The sequence below is a fragment of the Temnothorax americanus genome, unplaced genomic scaffold (assembly GCF_048541705.1).
Source record: "Temnothorax americanus isolate GAGA-0224 unplaced genomic scaffold, ASM4854170v1 Scaffold23, whole genome shotgun sequence".
Classification (NCBI taxonomy): domain Eukaryota; kingdom Metazoa; phylum Arthropoda; class Insecta; order Hymenoptera; family Formicidae; genus Temnothorax; species Temnothorax americanus.
In genome coordinates, this window is record NW_027509371.1 from 2,902,702 (window position 1) to 2,920,729 (window position 18,028).

Sequence of the window (18,028 nt, forward strand, 5' to 3'; positions counted from 1 at the left end):
AAAAACAAACGTAAATTTTTTAACTTTTTTTCCGTCCTTAGTATTCTATAATTAATTGTTAGTATTTAATTGTATGTATATGTAAAAGGATTTGCAATCTTGTAAATCTAAAGCTATTTCAAAAATACGGTAAAATAGATACAATTTTGTCGGTGTAAATATTCCACTTCCAGCAACACTTGAGTTATAGCATTTTAATTTATTTACACGCAGTAAAAAAATAACAATAAATAGAATATGAGCATAAACATTTTTAATGCAATATAAACAAGGGAGTCATCATTACAGTAGCGTTTTGTCTTGAAAAAAATCATAAGGTATAATAGCCATCATTATAGGTGGTGCCTAAGAAATATTTAAGACAATAATTGCTGTCAGGACGATGACGTCAGTGCACTGAAATGTAATCAGTGCGCACGTACTTACCTATTGAGGCTGACGAATCAGATTCGGCTGCTAATTGCTATCCAACAAGTGATGATCATTTTCATGAAAGCCGTCTAGCAATGTGGAGTCGTGGCCGTGGCAAGCCTGAGCAACTTGGGCCTGAGCAACGTGGCGAGAGACGAAAAAACCGGGGAATTCCAGAAAAGGCAATATAGATATTAGTTTTGTGTTTTGTAGCGAGTGTATTGTCAGTCCTACGTCCTACCGGTCACCACCCACCGGTCGCCTGTGTCTTCAAAATACTGTCGCCTTGTGCTCGTGTATCGAGCTTGAAATACGCTCAATCACGATGGAGGAGATTCGAGCTATGGTATGGTATTGCTACGCCGCGGTATTTTTATGTTCTAGCACGATTTCTTCTGCAGATCTTGTGTCTGCGCCGTAACGTCGATCAATTACGTCTTAATGTTATCAGCGGATTTTATCCGATTACTGACAATTTTATTACAATTACGTTATTTATGTTAACCTCGAATTATACTTTTGCAACATATATTGGCCGCATGTTAATATATGTCTAAACATTGTAACGAATAATCATTCCATAATTCCGATTGCTTCAGTGGTGTGACGCACTGGAGGATATGCTTAAATGTCCCGTGTGCTTAGAAGTAGCACAGGGTGTAAAAATCCAATGCGTAAATGGACATCACATTTGTAATCCGTGCAGAGTACGGCTGCAGGTCTGCCCTATGTGTAAATCTCCCTTTACGGGAACAAGAAATTTGGCAGTGGAACAAATCTCAACCAAATTGCAGGACATAAAGGTATGGTGTTTATTTCCAGTTAATACAGCGATAATAATACGAGATAATAATAATGAGAAACAAAAACAATACACAGATAATGCAGTACAATCTTAATTTAGATATCTATTTATTTTTACTTCTCATTTCTTTTTCAAACGATAAAAGAGAAACGAGCAACAAAAATGTATGCTGAATTTGGCACCTAGAGTAGGAAAAGGATTATATCCGTGTTGTATTGGAACTTGTGTAATGGAACTACCACATGGACGAATGATTGGCCATTTAAGAAATCACCATAAAAATGTATTTTATGAGGTATAGTGCATATTTTTTTCAAATTTGCAAATGTGCGATTGGAATTATAATTAAACTTTTCAAGATTGTATTTTTTTTATGGTTAATTGTAATTACAGTTCAATGCAAAAGATAATGTATTAAAAAAGAAATGGACTCTGGAGTATATCTTGAATCGGGATTACGATTTCGCTTTTCATATCAAAGAGATGGGCCTGTTTTTCTTGAATATTTCCATAAATCCGATGGGTGATGTGATGGGTTTCTTGCAAATCGTGAACTCCATATCTGTATGCAAACAATTCACATATACATTTGAAGCAATTGGGACATCTAACGGTACTTACAATGGCCCGGTAAGATTATATCCATTATTATTTGTATAAATAAAGCGCTCACTTCTTCAATATTTAAAAATTAGATTACAATCACGTTTTTATAAATAATTATAAAGATCTCTTCAACGGCATTTTTAAAGCAGCATTCTGTGTTCAATGTTGAATGTTATTGCCCATAACAAGGTAATAATAACGATAGATATATTAAGACAACTTGTGTTTTCAAACAGGTGAAATCATGCAGAATACCGAGGCAAAATTTTTCAAACGACTTTTTGCGTATACGCGAGAATGATATGCGCCATCTGATTGACAATAAAAACTGTTTTCACTGTAATCTAACGATAAAATGTAGAGTTGATTACAGAGCAGTCAACGCGCAAAATAATCCAATGCATGCTCCTGACGACATGGTGGATAATTATGTGGATTTTGTGGATGATGTGGATGATTATTCGGATTTTGTGGATGATGTGGATGATTATCCGGATTTTGTGGATGATAATGTGGATAATTATCCGGATTTTGTGGATGATGTGGATAATTATCCGGATTTTGTGGATGATGTGGATAATTATCCGGATTTTGTGGATGATGTGGATAATTATCCGGATTTTGTGGATGATGTGGATAATTATCCGGATTTTGTGGATGATGTGGATAATTATCCGGATTTTGTGGATGATGTGGATAATTATCCGGATTTTGTGGATGATGTGGATAATTATCCGGATTTTGTGGATGATAATGTGGATTATCCGGATTTTGTGGATTTTCTGGATGATAATGTGGATGATTGTCCGGATTTTGTGGATTATATAGATAATTATGTGGATAATTAAAAGAAACAATATAATTTATTATTTCTTATTCTTAAGCCAAAAAAAGAACAATGATTATTTTATTGATTGATTTGTCTGTAAATTGTGATATTCCTGCACAAACAATTGAAGTTTTATTTCTTAATTCAGCCTAAACCAAAATTTTAATTATTCATTATGTTACTGATGATGCTTATGATTAGTATGATTTTATAACTGTCGGATGTAATTTAAGTAGTTTAAGTGTTCATTGAAATAAGAATATGTTTTTCGACTCGTTTTAGTAGACTTACATCTCTCAGTATTGCCTAATTGATATAATAAAGAAGAGATTGAAAAAGAACTGATTTTATATTGCGGATTGCAGACACAGATGCAATTAGATACAGATAATGCGACAATTTTTCATCTTTTCTATTTAGTTTAACATTTCATTATAATCGCAGTTCTGTTTAAAAAAGAATAGAAAGGAAGAGAAAGTAATTCTTTGCCTGGAACACTTCCTATATATTTTTTCAGTAAAATTAATAACAGAAGTTTTGTCGTGAGAATTTCAAGAACTTTATCGCGACGAAACGAAAGAAAACTTCGTGATGTGTATGTATCATAATCACGAAGTATGTGATGTAACTTACATATAATATTATGGACAGAAAAGTTATTAATGTGTGATACTTTTATATACGAAATAAAGTTATTACGTTAAAAACGAGTGTGTTGAAAGATATCGTTTGTTCGTCTGATTTCCAAGTACACGGTCTCGGTATTCAGGGATATTGGCTGCGTTCCTTTTGGGCGCTCACGCGCTGTAAGCTGCTGTAAGCATCATTCTATCTTCGTTGCACATCGAATATCAAACGAAGATAGAGCGATGCTTACAGCGCGTGAGCGCCCAAAAAAGGAACGCACCCATTGTGAAGCCGAGACAGGACGACGCGCGCCGCTCGACCAATTTCGATAAACGGGACGTGTTTATTGTATGCCTTCTAAATATATCAATTATTAATGATACAAAGTCAAGCGCGCGTAACTCGTGATTAGTGTCTACATTTTTTCCTTTATTTCCTGTGTACTAATTAACGTTTCGCTAAAACTAAAAGCTACCGCATATCTCGCACCTCTAATAATACCTTTTTTTCTTGTTCCTTTTCTATTTAATCCTATATGAATTAAATTGCAGTTGTGTGAATCGCCATTCGGAAAACATTTGTCTCTCGCTTTGCTTTGTTTAATTCGCCAGAAATCCACTCCAAAAATTGTATATTTCGGGCGTCGGGCGCGTCGTTGGTCGGAGCAATCGGTGGAGGGGAATTGGCGTCGCCCGTACGGTTTACGCTACGCCATGGACTTTACGTCTATGGTTTAAGCGGGGAGCACACACTTCTGCACAACGCATAATGCGTTAGCATAAGAAAATTGATTGGTCTATTTCCTTATGCACATGCGTATGGACCAATCAATTTTCTTATGCTTACGCATTATGCGTTATGCAGAAGTGTGTGCTCCCCGCTTTACGCGCTATTCTGTCGTTTCCAGCTCGTCAGATAGCGCGGTTTTTGTGTGTGTGAATTTCATCTGACCATATAAAATAGATTTATATTATTACTCGATTTTCACAAGGAAAAGTTTGACATAATAAAGCGGAATGACTGAGCCAAAGCACTCACTTTTTTATTTTCTTGATAAAAGTTCATCAATGGTGTCCTCATACTTACCCTATTCACTCCAACGTTTTTTCCGCTCTTTTATTCCTCCAACCATGCACTTTCGAGTCCCACGTGTTTTTCAAAATGTTAATAGCTTTGAAAAATTATCCAACAATTATTATAATATCTTTGTACCTTCGACTAAAAATCAATGTAAAGAAAATTTGGAAATTATTTATTTAAATATTTTTTTACAACAATTATATGTTGACAAACACACGTTACGCCTCGTTTTACTTAAAAAATCATAACTCACGAACGAATTGACGAAACTTAATGAACCAAAACGCAAATTAAAGCTAAAAGTAGTGCAAATGAGAAAAAATATGAGATAATTATTAATTTAATAGGAATACTTAATTTCGTCGCCGCAAATTTGGTAATTTTTAAATGGTACAGAAGGACTTTAAGGACTTAAAGAATGCTAGAAAAAGAATTTCTGAATAAGAAAAGGCGAATTTGAAGTGTGACAGATATTTTTTATGTAAAAAAATTAATTTTTTTTATAATTGTAGCTCCTTCCCACCTCTTCTACCTGCCTCTGAGCCATAATAGACCTCCGTGGAATGTTAAATTTTTTTTTAACGACAAAAATATTTTAAATACGCTTAAATTATACACAAAAATACATTTTTATCGAAAAAAATACTCATTTACCTTTCACACAACACTGACGTAATCCTCCAACCTTGCACTTTCGTGTCCCACCGAGATTTTGATTGTTCGCCGTTTCGAGAGTAAAAATGAGCTAGGACTTTGAAATTTTTACCTGAGGTTCCCTGCCACAATAACTTTTTTTCGGCGTGGAGGGGATTCTCCCACGATAATTTGTTTTCCGGAACAAACGACTATTAGAAATTCGTGGGACACGAAAGGCATGGTTGGAGCGAATAGGGTTATTATCAAAGCGGAACTTACTCGACTGCGATACTTATTCATTTAACTTTAATTATTTTTAAGCAATGGTCAAACTTCGAAAAGGAAAGCATTCACTAAATTGAACTAAAAATGTTGGTAATTGGCGTTGCCATTTCGTGAATGACCACTTTACGTGCAAAAACAGACGTAATTTTTTTAACTTTCTTTTTCGTCCTTATATAGTATTCTATAGTTAATTGTTGGTATTTAATTGTGTATATATATATATATATATATATATATATATATATATATGTATATAAAAGGATTTGCAATCTTGTAAAATTAAAGTTATTTCAAAAATACGTAAAATAGATACTTTGTCGGTGTAAATATTCCACTTCGCAGCATCCCCTAAGTTATAGCATTTTAATTTATTTACACACAGTAAAACATAACAATAAATAAAATATGAGCATAAACATTTTAAATGCAATATAAACAAGAGAGTCATTACAGTATTAGCGTTTTGTCTAAAAAACTCGTAAAAAAATCATGGTAATTCTTTACAAAAGGGACATCCTCCCCGATGACCTCGACCTTGACATATGTTATCAAGGTCACCCTCCTGAGTGACCTTCAGAAGTTTTTAGTCGGTTGTTGTTATTCGTTAAAAAGTTATTAACAAAAATAGTTTCGAAAATATAGCAGCTATTTTGAGTATTGAGAAGCATAAACGACTAATATTACGTTTTTTTGTTAAAGCAGAGAATACTTTATTTCGCGAGAAAGTCGTTGCTTTGTTGATAAATTGAAGTCTTTTTGTTAAAGCAGAGAATACTTACATAGGTTAGATGACGCGCTTTAACAGTTTATGCCTCTCAATACTCAAAATAGCTGCTATATTTTTGAAACTTTTTTTGTTAATAACTTTTTAACGAATAACGACCGCCGGCTAAAAACTTCTGGAAGGTCACTCAGGAGGGTGACCTTCACAACATATGTCAAGGTCAAGGTCATCGGGGAGGATGTCCCTTTTGTAAATAATTACCAAAATCATAAGGTATAATAGCCATCATTATAGGCAGTGCCTAAGAAATATTTAAGACGATCTTATTGTTAAATATAAGATCGGATTACGAAATATGAGACGAAATACTGCTCTGTCGGGACGATGACGTCAGTGCACTGAAATGTAATCAGTGCGCACGTACCTATTGAAGCTGACGAATCAGATTCGGTTGCTAATTGCTATCCAAGCGATGATCATTTTCATGAGAGCCGTCTAGCAATTTTGTTGTCAATGGAGTAGTCGTGGCTCGTGGCAAACCTGAGCAACCTGGGAAACCTGGGAAACGTGGCGAGAAACGAAAAAACCGGGGAATTCCAGATAAGGCGGTAGATGTTAGTTTTGTGTTTTGTAGCGTGTGTATTGTCAGTCCTACGTCCTACCGGTCACCACCCACCGGTCGCCTGTATCTTCAAAATACTGTCGCCTTGTGCTCGTGTATCGAGCTCGAAATACGCTCAATCACGATGGAGGAAATTCGAGTTATGGTATGGTATTGCTACGCCGTGATATTTTTATGTTCTAGCACGAATTCTTCTGCAGATCTTGTGTCTGCGCCGTAACGTCAATTACGTCTTATGGCCAGTCTACAATGAGTCGTTAGTCGTTAGTCAGATGTCGGAAGAGAGTCGGAAAAAGTCATAAACGTGTCATAATGCGATCGGAAGTCTGTAATCGGTAATCATAAGCGATTGGCCAAATGCCATCTCTTACGATCACCGATTACAGGCCTCCGATTGCCTTACGATACGCTTATAACTATTTCTTCCGACATCTGACTAACGACTAACGACTCATTGTAGACTGGCCATTAACGTTATCAGCGGATTTTATCCGATTGCTGATAATTTTATTACGATTACGTTATTTATGTTAATCTCGAATTTTTTTTATTAACTTCGATTTATATTTTTGCAACATTGGCCGCATGTTTAATAATTATATGTCTAATCATTGTACCGAATGATCATTCCATAATTCCGATTGTTTCAGTGGTGCGATGCACTGGAGGAATTGCTTCAATGTCCCGTGTGCTTAGAAGCAACACAGGGTGTAAAAGTCCAATGCGTAAATGGTCACCACATTTGTAATCCGTGCAGAGTACAGCTGCATGTCTGTCCTATATGTAAATCTCCCTTTATGGGAACAAGAAATTTGGCAGTGGAACAAATCTCAGCCAAATTGCAGGACATAAAGGTATGGTGTTTATTTTCAGTTAATACAGCGATAATAGTAAGAGATAATAATAATGAGAGACGAAAACAATACAAGGCTAATGCAAGACTATCTTAATTTTGATATCTATTCATTTTTACTTCTCATTTTTTCTTCAAACTATAAAAGGGTAACTAGGACAATGTAATATTAAATAAAAGTATTGTTTCTTAGTTATCCCTGCTGAATCCATATCACGCGCTCAATAGAAGAACTCTACATAATAAAATTTGTGTGGCTACTCAAACCGAAGATATTGTCATGCCTTCCACTGCCTGTCAAACTGAACCCGTGACTCAAGCTAAACCAATTACCCCAAGAAACGAGCAACAAAAATTTATGCTGAATTTGGCACCTAGAGTAGGAAAAGGATTATATCCGTGTCGTATTGGAACTTGTATAATGGAACTACCACATGGACGAATGATTGGCCATTTAAGATATCACCATAAAGATGTATATTATGAGGTATATATATAGCGCGTATTTTTTTTCAAATTTGCAAATGCGATTGGAATTATAATTAAACTTTTCAAGATTGTAATTTTTTATGGTTAATCGTAATTATAGTTCAGCGCAAAAGATAATATATTAAAAAAGAAATGGACTCTGGAGTATATCTTGAATCGGGATTACGATTTCGCTTTTCATATCAAAGAGATGGGTCTGTTTTTCTTGAATATTTCCATAAATCAGATGGGTGATCTGATGGGTTTCTTGCAAATCGTGAACCACGTCTCTATATGCAAACAATTCGCATATACATTTGAAGCAATTGGGACGTTTAATGCTACTTACAATGGCCCGGTAAGATTATATCTATTATTATTTGTATAAATCAAGCGCTCACTTCTTTAATATTTAAAAATTAGATTACAATCACGTTTTTATAAATAATTATAAAGATCTCTTCAACGGCATTTTTAAAGCAGCATTCTGTGTTCAATGTTGAATGTTATTGCCCATAACAAGGTAATAATAACGATAGATATATTAAGACAACTTGTGTTTTCAACCAGGTGAAATCATGCAGAATACCGAGGCAAAATTTTTCAAACGACTGTTTGCGTATACCCGAGAATGATATGCGCCAACTGATTGACAATAAAAACTGTTTTCACTGTAATTTAACGATAAAACGTAGAGTTGATTACAGAGCAGTCAACCCGCAAAATAATCCAGTGCATGCTCCTGACGACATAGTGGATAATTAAAAGAAACTATATAATTTATCATTTCTTATTCTTATCCCAAAAAAAAGAACGATGATTATTTGATGGATTGATTTTTCTGTAAAGTGTGATATTCCTGTACAAACAATTGAAGCTTATTTCTTAATTCAGCATAAACCAAAATTTTAATTATTCATTATGTTACTGGCGATGTGCTTATGATTTTATAACTGTCGATGTAATTTAAGTAATTTAAGTGTTCATTGAAATAAGAGTATGTTTTTAGACTCGTTTTAGTACACTTACATCTCTCAGTACTGCCTAATTGATAAACTAAAGAAGAGATTGAAAAAGGACTGATTTTATATTGCGGATTGCAGACCAGATGCAATCGGATACAGATAATGCGACAATTTTTCATCAAACGTTTTTAGTTTAACATTTCGTTATAATCGCAATTAGGCAGTTCTGTTTTTAAAAAAGAATAGGAAGGGAGAAAAAAGTATTACTTGCCATATTTTTTGCCTGAAACACTTCCTATATATTTTTTCAGTAAAATTAATATCAGAAGTATTGACGTGAGAATTTCAAGAACTTTATCGCGACGAAACGAAAGAAAATTTCGTGATGTGTATGTATCATAATCACGACGTATGTGATATAACTTACATATAATATTATGGACAGAAAAGTTATTAATGTGTGATACTTTTATATACGAAATAAAGTTATTACGTTAAAAACGAGTGTGTTGAAACATAATTGTTGTTCGTCCGTTTGATTTTCAAATATACGGTCTCGGTATTTGGGGATGTTGTGAAGCCGAGACAGGACGACGCGCGCCGCTCGATCAATTTCGATAAACGAGACGAAACGTGTTTATTGTGTGTCTTCTAAATATATCAATGATACAAAGTTAAGCGCGCGTCACTCGTGATTAGTGTCTACATTCTTTCCTTTATTTCCTGTGTACTAATTAATGTTTCGCTAAGAGCTACCGCATCTCGCACCTCTAATACCTTTTTTTTTCTTGTTCCTTTTCTATTTATTCCCATATGAATTAAATTGCAGTTGTGAATCGCCATCCGGCAAACATTTGTCTCTCGCTTTGCTTTGTTTAATTTGCCAGGAATCCACTCCGAAAATTGTATATTTCGTGTCTCTCGCAGATCTCACATGTGCAATTGAAAAATAACGAATATTATATTACCCCTGTGCATATCATAATGCCTCGAGGAAGACGCTGCGCCTCGGTCAACCTCAGTTATCCGTTTCCTCTCTACATATCTTTTGAGAATTTCGCATATCTCTTGTCGAATAGTTAGGTAATTATTCGCCGTCGCGCACGCTTATGGTTACTTAAATCGGCATACGCTGAACGCGAAATTACACTCTGCTTGGCCTCCTCAGCGGATGCTCCGCGCGTCCCTTCAAGTGGTACCCCCCTCGCGTAGCGATTTCTGCTGCTCCAAAAGCCGCTCTAACGGGGAAGGACCCGGCCCGGACCACAGAGATTGCTGATGGAACCGTGCTTTCACCTGATCTTGATTGGTCGAGCCCGAATTGATTGATGTATTAACGGTATTCCATGTGTTGCCGCTGAACAAGGAGTAAGTGTTGCCAGTGCTAATTGCTTGGGACGGTTTCTGTTCGAGCTAGATAAGAACATTGTTATCTAATTATTCAAGATAGTTTATAAAATTTGTAAATTTTATATGCAAATCAAGAATCACCTAACTTTGACGTTAATTAAACCTTATAATTGTCGTGTATTGAATTAAAATTGTTGTTAAATAATCATGACTTTGAAAGGCGTTATTAATTGCATCATACATAATACATGATTTAAATATGAAAAGTTAGAGATAGCCTTTATCTTCAATCGAGATTATAAAGATAATTCAACCCATATTGAAAAAAGAATCAAGTAAATGAAAGACAAAATAATCTAAAAACTTTTTTTATAAAGTTACAAAAAATATTACAATCCAATAGACTACGTCATGGATTTCGAACTTCGTCTTTCTTTGCAGACTTGCAGGCTTGTGTCGATCTAATATAACTATTTTTTTTAATTATTAACTAACATATTGCAAGTACAAACAAATTTTTTGAATGCAAAACTAGTTAAAAAAAATTTTCTGATGTGTGTTTACTTATAGAAACATTTCTCGTTTTTTTTTTTTTCCTATATATTGCACAAATTTTATCGTATATTTGTAGACATCTGCATTCTAAACGACTTACCTCAAACAACCTGGAATCCTCAAAATTATTTCCTGCCACAAGATGTCTGCCATGTTCGGTTTGTTGTTGCGGCTGATAATTTTTGCCCGGTGTTAACGGCACTCTACTCGCCGTATTTCCGACAGTGGCTGAATCGCTCCAGTTCGAGAACGTGTTGTCGTTAACGGTCGAATCCTTCATGTTCATCTGGACCGCCGTGTTACTGGTCGAACCCCACCAGGTAATCGGCGGTTGAGGTGGCCGACTGTCCTTCCACAAGTTGAAATGCTCAGTCGGCTCGTAATTGCAAAACATGTAACTATTCGCAGGCGCAGGTTGCTGTTGCTGCTGCTGCGGCTGACTCTTAGCTACGTTGACCTGATTCGGAAATGCGAAATCCATTGCGTCAGAATTCTTCTTGTAGAACGACGGTGACGGTTGATTCTGCGACAATGGTTGTCCGAAAGCTTGATTCTGATTGAAATGATTGAAGTTCAGTTGGAAATTCGTCGTATTGGTCGGGCTCTGCGAATTTGTCAGCGTCGTTAGTGGCTGCTGCTGAGGATCCTTTTCATACACCGACAACGCCGATATCATCGCCGACATGTTTGCTATACTCGAACCGTTCACATTTAACTGACTGTGTATGTCGTTCGGTCTGGGATTGCTCTGTATTATGCTCTGCTGCTGTTGCAGCCCCATCGAATTGTTCTGTTGCTCCATACCCATACCTGGTTGCAGTCCCATATTATTCGCTTGCAAACTCATACTTTGCGGTATTATATTTTGCTGAGCAGGTGATCCCAATCGCATGTTCTGCTGCAGCAACTGCCCGGGATTGTGAGACACGTTCTGCGGCATCCTCTGATGCAACGGTCTGCTCTGATTGATCGTATGATGTATTCCGTTAATGCTCTGCGGCATCGTTGGAACCGGCTGGCTGTTATTATTTAACTGCCCTTGCATTTGATAACGCGGCGCGTTTGCCGGTAGCGGTCGATTCGCCATGAAATTCTTGGCGAATTGCGGATTCTGCACGTTGAACGATTGATTCGGGTAGCAAACCGGTCCCAATGTCGAGGCCTGTTGACCGCACTGCGCTGTCATTCCAGTGTGCATTTGCGGGAGCATTTGCTGAGCAACTTGCTGAGTTTGTTGCTCTTTGGCTGCCAACTGATTTACTTGAGCGGGCATGGGAATGCTGGGCGGCAACTTAGCGGATCTCTGCTGGCTCTGAATCGATGCGGATTGGTTCTGAACGGCGGCCGAAGCGAGTGGCATCGCCGACAGCCGGTTCTGAACGTTAACGAGGATGTTATTTGTATTGGCAGCTTCGTTAGCTTTCGGCATCTCTGAGATTGGTGTCGGTTTATTTGCAACAGAAGTAATCGGCGGAACGGTCACTACTTTCGCCATTCTATCATTTTCTTCCTCGACGATCACAGGTGACACGTTCTTAAACGTCACCTGCTTCTCGTTCTCCGCACGACGCATGATCGCCTGCATTGCTATGTTCTGTCGTGGTTTTCTCGCGCACGGAAGAGAACTTGCCTCGCTACTGCTCGTCTCTGTGATACTCACTAAGGAGTCTCGGTTTCGTTCTAAGGAACCTTGCGGCTTAAGAATACCCTGAAAAATCTTCTTATCCGCGAGAATATCGATATCAGTTTCCACAGAGCTTTTGCTGCTAGCTGCTTCGGATAATACCGGGCTCATCGAAGTATCGAGCTGCTTATCCTTGTTCAAGCTAAGTTCCTCGAGTTCTTTCATCAACTCGTTGCTGGGACCGGCGCCGTTGCTCATGGATGTGAATTTGTTATCGCCCGTCTTCTCCTCCGTCGCAATCGAGATTGGCGTCGATCCATTGATTTGATACTGAGCGAAGCAATGGCCCAGATGCAGAATTCGTACCGCCCGTAACTTGTTTAATGTTGCGACATCACCCTCCAGCGCTGTATTCGTGAATCTGAGATTTTCGAAACTCTTCTCTAACGGTAAAAAACCTTGAAGGTCGCGATCTTCTGGCAGTGGTACTGCAACATCTGTTTCATATAGCATTATATTATAAATATATCAAATTTCACTTTGCGATATTTTAATATACATCTCACGTATTCACAAATATAATCTTTAGATTGCAAATTTATTAACATAAATTATTATATTCCACATATATTTTCTTAATTTTTAAATTAATTTTTATTGATTAAAATATGTAATATGTGAATAAATTATTTTACAAATAACTGTTTAATAATCTTAAATGCAATCCAGTTACTTACATTCATCATATTTAAAATCCACCACACAATTCTGCAAGGCATTCAAAAGCACGCAAAGACTGGGCCAGATCTGTAATCTCGATGTAAAAGCAACTTCTTCCAAAACCGTAGGTTTTATGTTGATCCAATCAAGGCACAGTTTTACTATAGGGAAAAGATAATGTTATCTGTTACTCCAATCTGTTTTATCGGTTAAAAACGTAATTTTTTAAAATAATTACAATAATAGGTACTTACTAGAAGGCAACGCAAAGTACTCGATGATAGAGTTCTTTATCGTGTACACAGGTAGCAGCAAGGCTGACAAAGTGCCTGCAATTAGGTCCAGTATACAGTCACGGGCGAGCTTTTTCTCGTTGACCATTTGCTTGTTCTTGAGCAATTCCGTACCGTCGGTGTCAATCCCGGCTGTGTGTTGCAGAGCGTATAGATTGATCACCAACATCTGTACGAGCATCCACGAACTGAAACTTTCAGTGGCTACCAACGCGGTCAGCGTTTCCGTCAATTGCTTGCTGTACGAGCAGGCCAGCTTCAAATCGCCAAGAACGTGGATTATTCCGTGCAGCTTCAGAAAAACAGCGATGTACTCCTGAGAATTCAATTTGGTCTTGCCGTCGATATTGAAAGATTTGTCGTTCAAAGCGGAGGACAGAGTCGTGGCGAGATTTGCTGTAGCGACTGGGAAAGGATGTTTCACGGCTACCGAACGTGCGTAGTGAAACACGGTGCCCAATTTATCGCCACGGGAAGCTTCTAAAAGCGCCAATTGATTATACGGCTGCCCACTGGATGGTGATAGCGAGACAGCGTGTCTGTAGAACATCTCAGCTTGTTTGCTCTCATTTCGGTACCGTGCGATATCGCCCAAATGTACAAGGCAATATTGGCAGGCATAAAAACAAGAAGATTTGTGAGGTGGAGATAATTTCTCAACGGCCTTCCATGGTGACGTACATCCGTACACGTAACCTTTCCTGCAAAAATTGATCACATCCTCTTGATTGTATATAATCTCGATACATACTATAGATTTAAATTTATTAAAATTTATTCAAAATACTTGTCATCCCACATATAATACTACGAACTTTGATTCGGGAAAATATTCTATTCCAATAAAGACAAAGAGTCTGCAAAATATTAATTTAATCTCGAAATAACAGAGCACGAATAAAAACCAGTATTGTGTCGTTTCTCTTAAAAGATAAAAATTCCCAAACAATAACAACTATAATAAATAAAGTTTAAAGAGTGATGCATGACTTTATGTGAGAGCAATTAATTTATAATTCGTAATTGATAAGTCCCAGGTAGAATCCTATCAATTCCTCGTTTATACAAGGTAAATTGATGATTCTGAGTAGAGGATATGGTAAAGAATAATCCAGAGACCTCCGTATTTCAATAAATAAGTTAAAAAAAAGCACAAGCGTGGCCCTCCAGAGTAAGTAAATGAAACAAACAAGCCCGTGCAAAAGACACGTACCTTCTAAACGGTAGGTCTAAATCAAATACAGTGCAGATTTCTTGCAGCAAGGTCAGGTAGAAACCGCTGGCCGCTTCTAGGCACCAACTGAGCAATGCCTGTGACTCGCCTCGCTTGGGATTCTTCCTGTCCTTGGCCTGCGACTGCAGAGTCACTATATAATTCTTAAATCCAAGACTCCACAGCTCCTGCTCAACCTTCTTGTCCAGGGCGTACTCCAGATCCAGTATGAGGACCTGCTGATATATCTTTTGCAGCTGTTGCTGACACACCCAGGCATCGTTGTCGTTAAGCAGGTCCTTGCAGCGTTGGACCTTGTCCTTTAACGGTTCCGCTTTCCTGTCAAAAAATGTATTTCATGCATGTTAACGGGACGGCAAAGCCGAGCGACGGATTTACGTATTTATAATCGACCAGCGATTGGACGACACATTCATAATTAATCGAAATCTTACTTCAGAGCCTGAACGGCTGCCTTTAGGCCCATATTCCGTCTTCCCTGGTGGTCAAATGTAACGTCCTTCACCTGCACAATTCGTCACGCTGTTAGAGTCATCCTAATCGTGGGGGGCAGGAAGAATTTAGCTTCGCGGGGGCTTTAATTTCGCAAAAACTTGACGAACAATCCTTATCTTAACCTCTCATCGGAGATCGCTCCGATTCTCGACCGCAACCGCCTGTCGGCTAATTACGTTTGGACGGGGTATGGAAAGAAATCGCGGACAAACGTACGTTTCGTCATCGTCGAGCTGAATGGGGAAAAAAATCGCCTGTACAACGATGCGATCGGAGGAAATCGCGACGCAATTGCTCCGCGCTCGGCAGAAAGTTGACTAAGTGGCCGCCATTTTTTTCTTTCCCCACTTCCCCAGAGCGCACCGAAAGCACAAATAAGCGCAGCTCGTCGCGAAGTGCGCGATGTAACCCTAACCTGACCTAACGATTTAAATGAAAGTAATTTATCTTCGCCGAATGTTTTCCTTCGCGAAAGTGAAAGAGTGAGAAAGATCGTGACGAAAAGCGATGCTTTACGCTTATGCGAAAGCTCTCGTTGTTCCCCACAAAATATTCGTGGAAATAACAAACGGAAAAGCATCGGTGTAGGTTAGGTTAGGTTGACGATCCAAGAGACGGCGATGCGCGCATGACTTTTTTAGCTATAAGCATAAGCACAGGTGTAACTGCGGCGGAGGCGAGGTGGAGATTTGATTTGGCGGCAGAGAGTTGAAAAAGTGATGTCGGAATGACGGTCAACGCCAACGTTTCGCCGCCGGTTTTGCCGATCGCGTAGCTCGCTTTCTACGCCCTCCAACTCCAACGTTGGCGAGGAGTTAATTCACCAAATTGGCGATTCATGTCACAGCAGAAAAATGGAAAGATAACGTACTCTTTTCGATAAAATACTTTTTACCAATGCGTCTCTGCCTGCATACCGGTACCTTCTTGAACATATATAATTTATATTTACGATACGATATATTGTTTTGAATGCCGTGAGGTTAGGTACATGTGTCGAGCAAAATGAGCGCTATCGCGAGGCCGCGTTTCAGCGGGTATTTAAAATCCCTTCGGTATCTGTGGCAACGGCAAGTAAGTACGCAATTATTCTTCCGCAATTCTACCTACAAAGCGTTCTTGAAGTTTCAAGTCTCAACACTTAACTTTTTCTCAGAAGTGTTTAGCTTTCGTTTGAACTCTTTTCTTAACAATACAGCACGACAATTTGTAGAGAGGCTTAATAAATTCGCGTTAAAACCTCTCTGATAAAAATGATTCTTAAATCATAATTTAATATAAAATTTTATTATTAACGATTTTGTTAACCTGTCATTTTTGTTTCTTTGCTTATTTCAGCATAGCACAACAGTGGACTCGACCAGGACTAAGCAAGAAAATCTGGAAGCTAGACAGAGAGAAGTCATGGCACGTGGCCTCCCAAAACGAAAACATATAAAGGGCGTTAGCCAAATCTTTCTGATCGCCTCTGGCAAGGGTGGCGTTGGAAAATCGACCACCGCTGTGAATTTGGCAACTGCCCTAAAAATTATCGAGCCAAAGAAGTCCATCGGATTGTTGGACGCTGACGTTTTCGGACCCTCTGTACCTCTGATGATGAACATACACGAATCACCTGTACTAAATCGAGACAACCTTATGGAACCTCTTGTAAATTATGGTGTGAAATGGTGATTAATTGTCAGGCGCTTTGAAATGAACGGATCGATGGGGTGTTGTACTCTATAATTTTGTATTTCACGCACAGTATGTCCATGGGATTTTTAATTGACGAGAAATCACCTGTAGTTTGGAGGGGACTCATGGTGATGAGTGCGTTGGACAAGCTAGTGAATCAGGTGGCATGGGGACCGCTCGATTATCTCGTGATTGACACTCCTCCTGGAACAGGGGACACGCATCTCTCTCTGATCCAGACACTTTTTATTGCCGGCGCGTTGCTGGTGACGACGCCACAAAAAGTCGCGCTAGAGGTGACCAGGAGAGGTGCGAATATGTTCAAGAAGTTGAACATTCCTGTTGCTGGTATCGTGGAGAATATGAGCAGCGTTACGTGTCCAAAATGCATGACGGAGGTGCCTCTTTTCGGCAACGCCACGCTCTCGTTAGCTAAGGAACTAGGTAATAAACTATTATCAATTACATTATTTCATAATTATTAATAAGATGTAAAAACTAAGCCGAAGGTATTAAATTTATAACAATATACAAATGTTCATATATTATGAAAGATATATTAATGTCTTTTTCGTGGCTTGTTACAGATGTGGATATTTTACAGAAGGTACCGATGCACGAAAGCATCGCGGAGAGTTCGGACATTGGTAAACCGATTGTCCTGGCGGCACCAAAGAGTAGACAAGCAGAAACTTATAGGGAATTAGCAGAACGTGTTGTTACATTTTTAAATAAGCGGGAAATAAATGAAGAGTGAGATAAAACAAGAATGACTCAAGAAACAGTTTCTTCTATCTTTTTGCAGTACATTAATAATTAAAGATTAACATCCGTATTTTCTAAAGTATTACACTGCGCCATGCTTTTGGATATGTACATGTGTCTTAAAAAAAAAAAAAAAAAAAAAAAAATTACAGATAAATTTTTTTATTACAAAATCCCGTTTACGCGAAGGAATTATCGTAAGTTACTACAGAAGTAACGCTCGCGTAAACATAGTAGTGGTAAAAAAAAGATAAAAAGTAAGTTAAATCGAGATCAAAGTAAATCTGCATTGATAGAAATGGACATTATAGAATTAGGAAAAGATAAAAAAAGAGTAAATTAAATCGATTAATGGACATTAAACACGCCGAAAAACGAATGTCGGAGCGCGCCAGCGTTGAATC

The 18,028-nt window shown here is 38.0% G+C and overlaps 4 protein-coding genes across 5 annotated transcripts; 3 read left to right on the forward strand and 1 right to left on the reverse strand.

Moving 5' to 3' along the window:
• The first annotated feature begins 420 nt into the window (after nucleotides 1-420).
• LOC143898389 (uncharacterized) lies at nucleotides 421-4,023 on the forward strand. Its single transcript, XM_077407835.1, has 5 exons — nucleotides 421-757; nucleotides 1,011-1,214; nucleotides 1,362-1,511; nucleotides 1,610-1,846; nucleotides 2,059-4,023. Exons 1-5 carry the CDS (start codon nucleotides 737-739, stop codon nucleotides 2,668-2,670), a joined length of 1,224 nt encoding a protein of 407 aa, XP_077263961.1. The 5' UTR covers nucleotides 421-736; the 3' UTR covers nucleotides 2,671-4,023.
• A 2,480-nt stretch (nucleotides 4,024-6,503) lies between these two features.
• On the forward strand, nucleotides 6,504-8,739 carry LOC143898477 (uncharacterized). The gene is made up of 5 exons (XM_077407991.1): nucleotides 6,504-6,770; nucleotides 7,276-7,479; nucleotides 7,672-7,965; nucleotides 8,068-8,304; nucleotides 8,517-8,739. Exons 1-5 carry the CDS (start codon nucleotides 6,750-6,752, stop codon nucleotides 8,709-8,711), a joined length of 951 nt encoding a protein of 316 aa, XP_077264117.1. The 5' UTR covers nucleotides 6,504-6,749; the 3' UTR covers nucleotides 8,712-8,739.
• Nucleotides 8,259-15,537, reverse strand: LOC143898466 (uncharacterized). 2 transcript variants are annotated; one of them, XM_077407969.1, is made up of 7 exons: nucleotides 15,399-15,537; nucleotides 15,122-15,192; nucleotides 14,667-15,005; nucleotides 13,415-14,154; nucleotides 13,178-13,321; nucleotides 10,917-12,937; nucleotides 8,259-10,324 (listed from the first exon to the last, which is right to left on the reverse strand). In XM_077407969.1, exons 2-7 carry the CDS (start codon nucleotides 15,151-15,153, stop codon nucleotides 10,100-10,102), a joined length of 3,501 nt encoding a protein of 1,166 aa, XP_077264095.1. In that variant the 5' UTR covers nucleotides 15,154-15,192; nucleotides 15,399-15,537; the 3' UTR covers nucleotides 8,259-10,099. The 2 variants fall into 2 exon arrangements, with proteins under 2 accessions (XP_077264095.1, XP_077264096.1); XM_077407970.1 differs by having other exon boundaries at nucleotides 15,305-15,437.
• Nucleotides 15,538-15,580: 43 nt separating this feature from the next.
• On the forward strand, nucleotides 15,581-17,749 carry LOC143898478 (iron-sulfur cluster transfer protein NUBPL-like). Its single transcript, XM_077407992.1, has 4 exons — nucleotides 15,581-16,256; nucleotides 16,521-16,852; nucleotides 16,930-17,303; nucleotides 17,447-17,749. The coding sequence occupies exons 1-4, from the start codon at nucleotides 16,188-16,190 to the stop codon at nucleotides 17,614-17,616; spliced, it is 945 nt and encodes a 314-aa protein (XP_077264118.1). The 5' UTR covers nucleotides 15,581-16,187; the 3' UTR covers nucleotides 17,617-17,749.
• The last annotated feature ends 279 nt before the right edge of the window (nucleotides 17,750-18,028 follow it).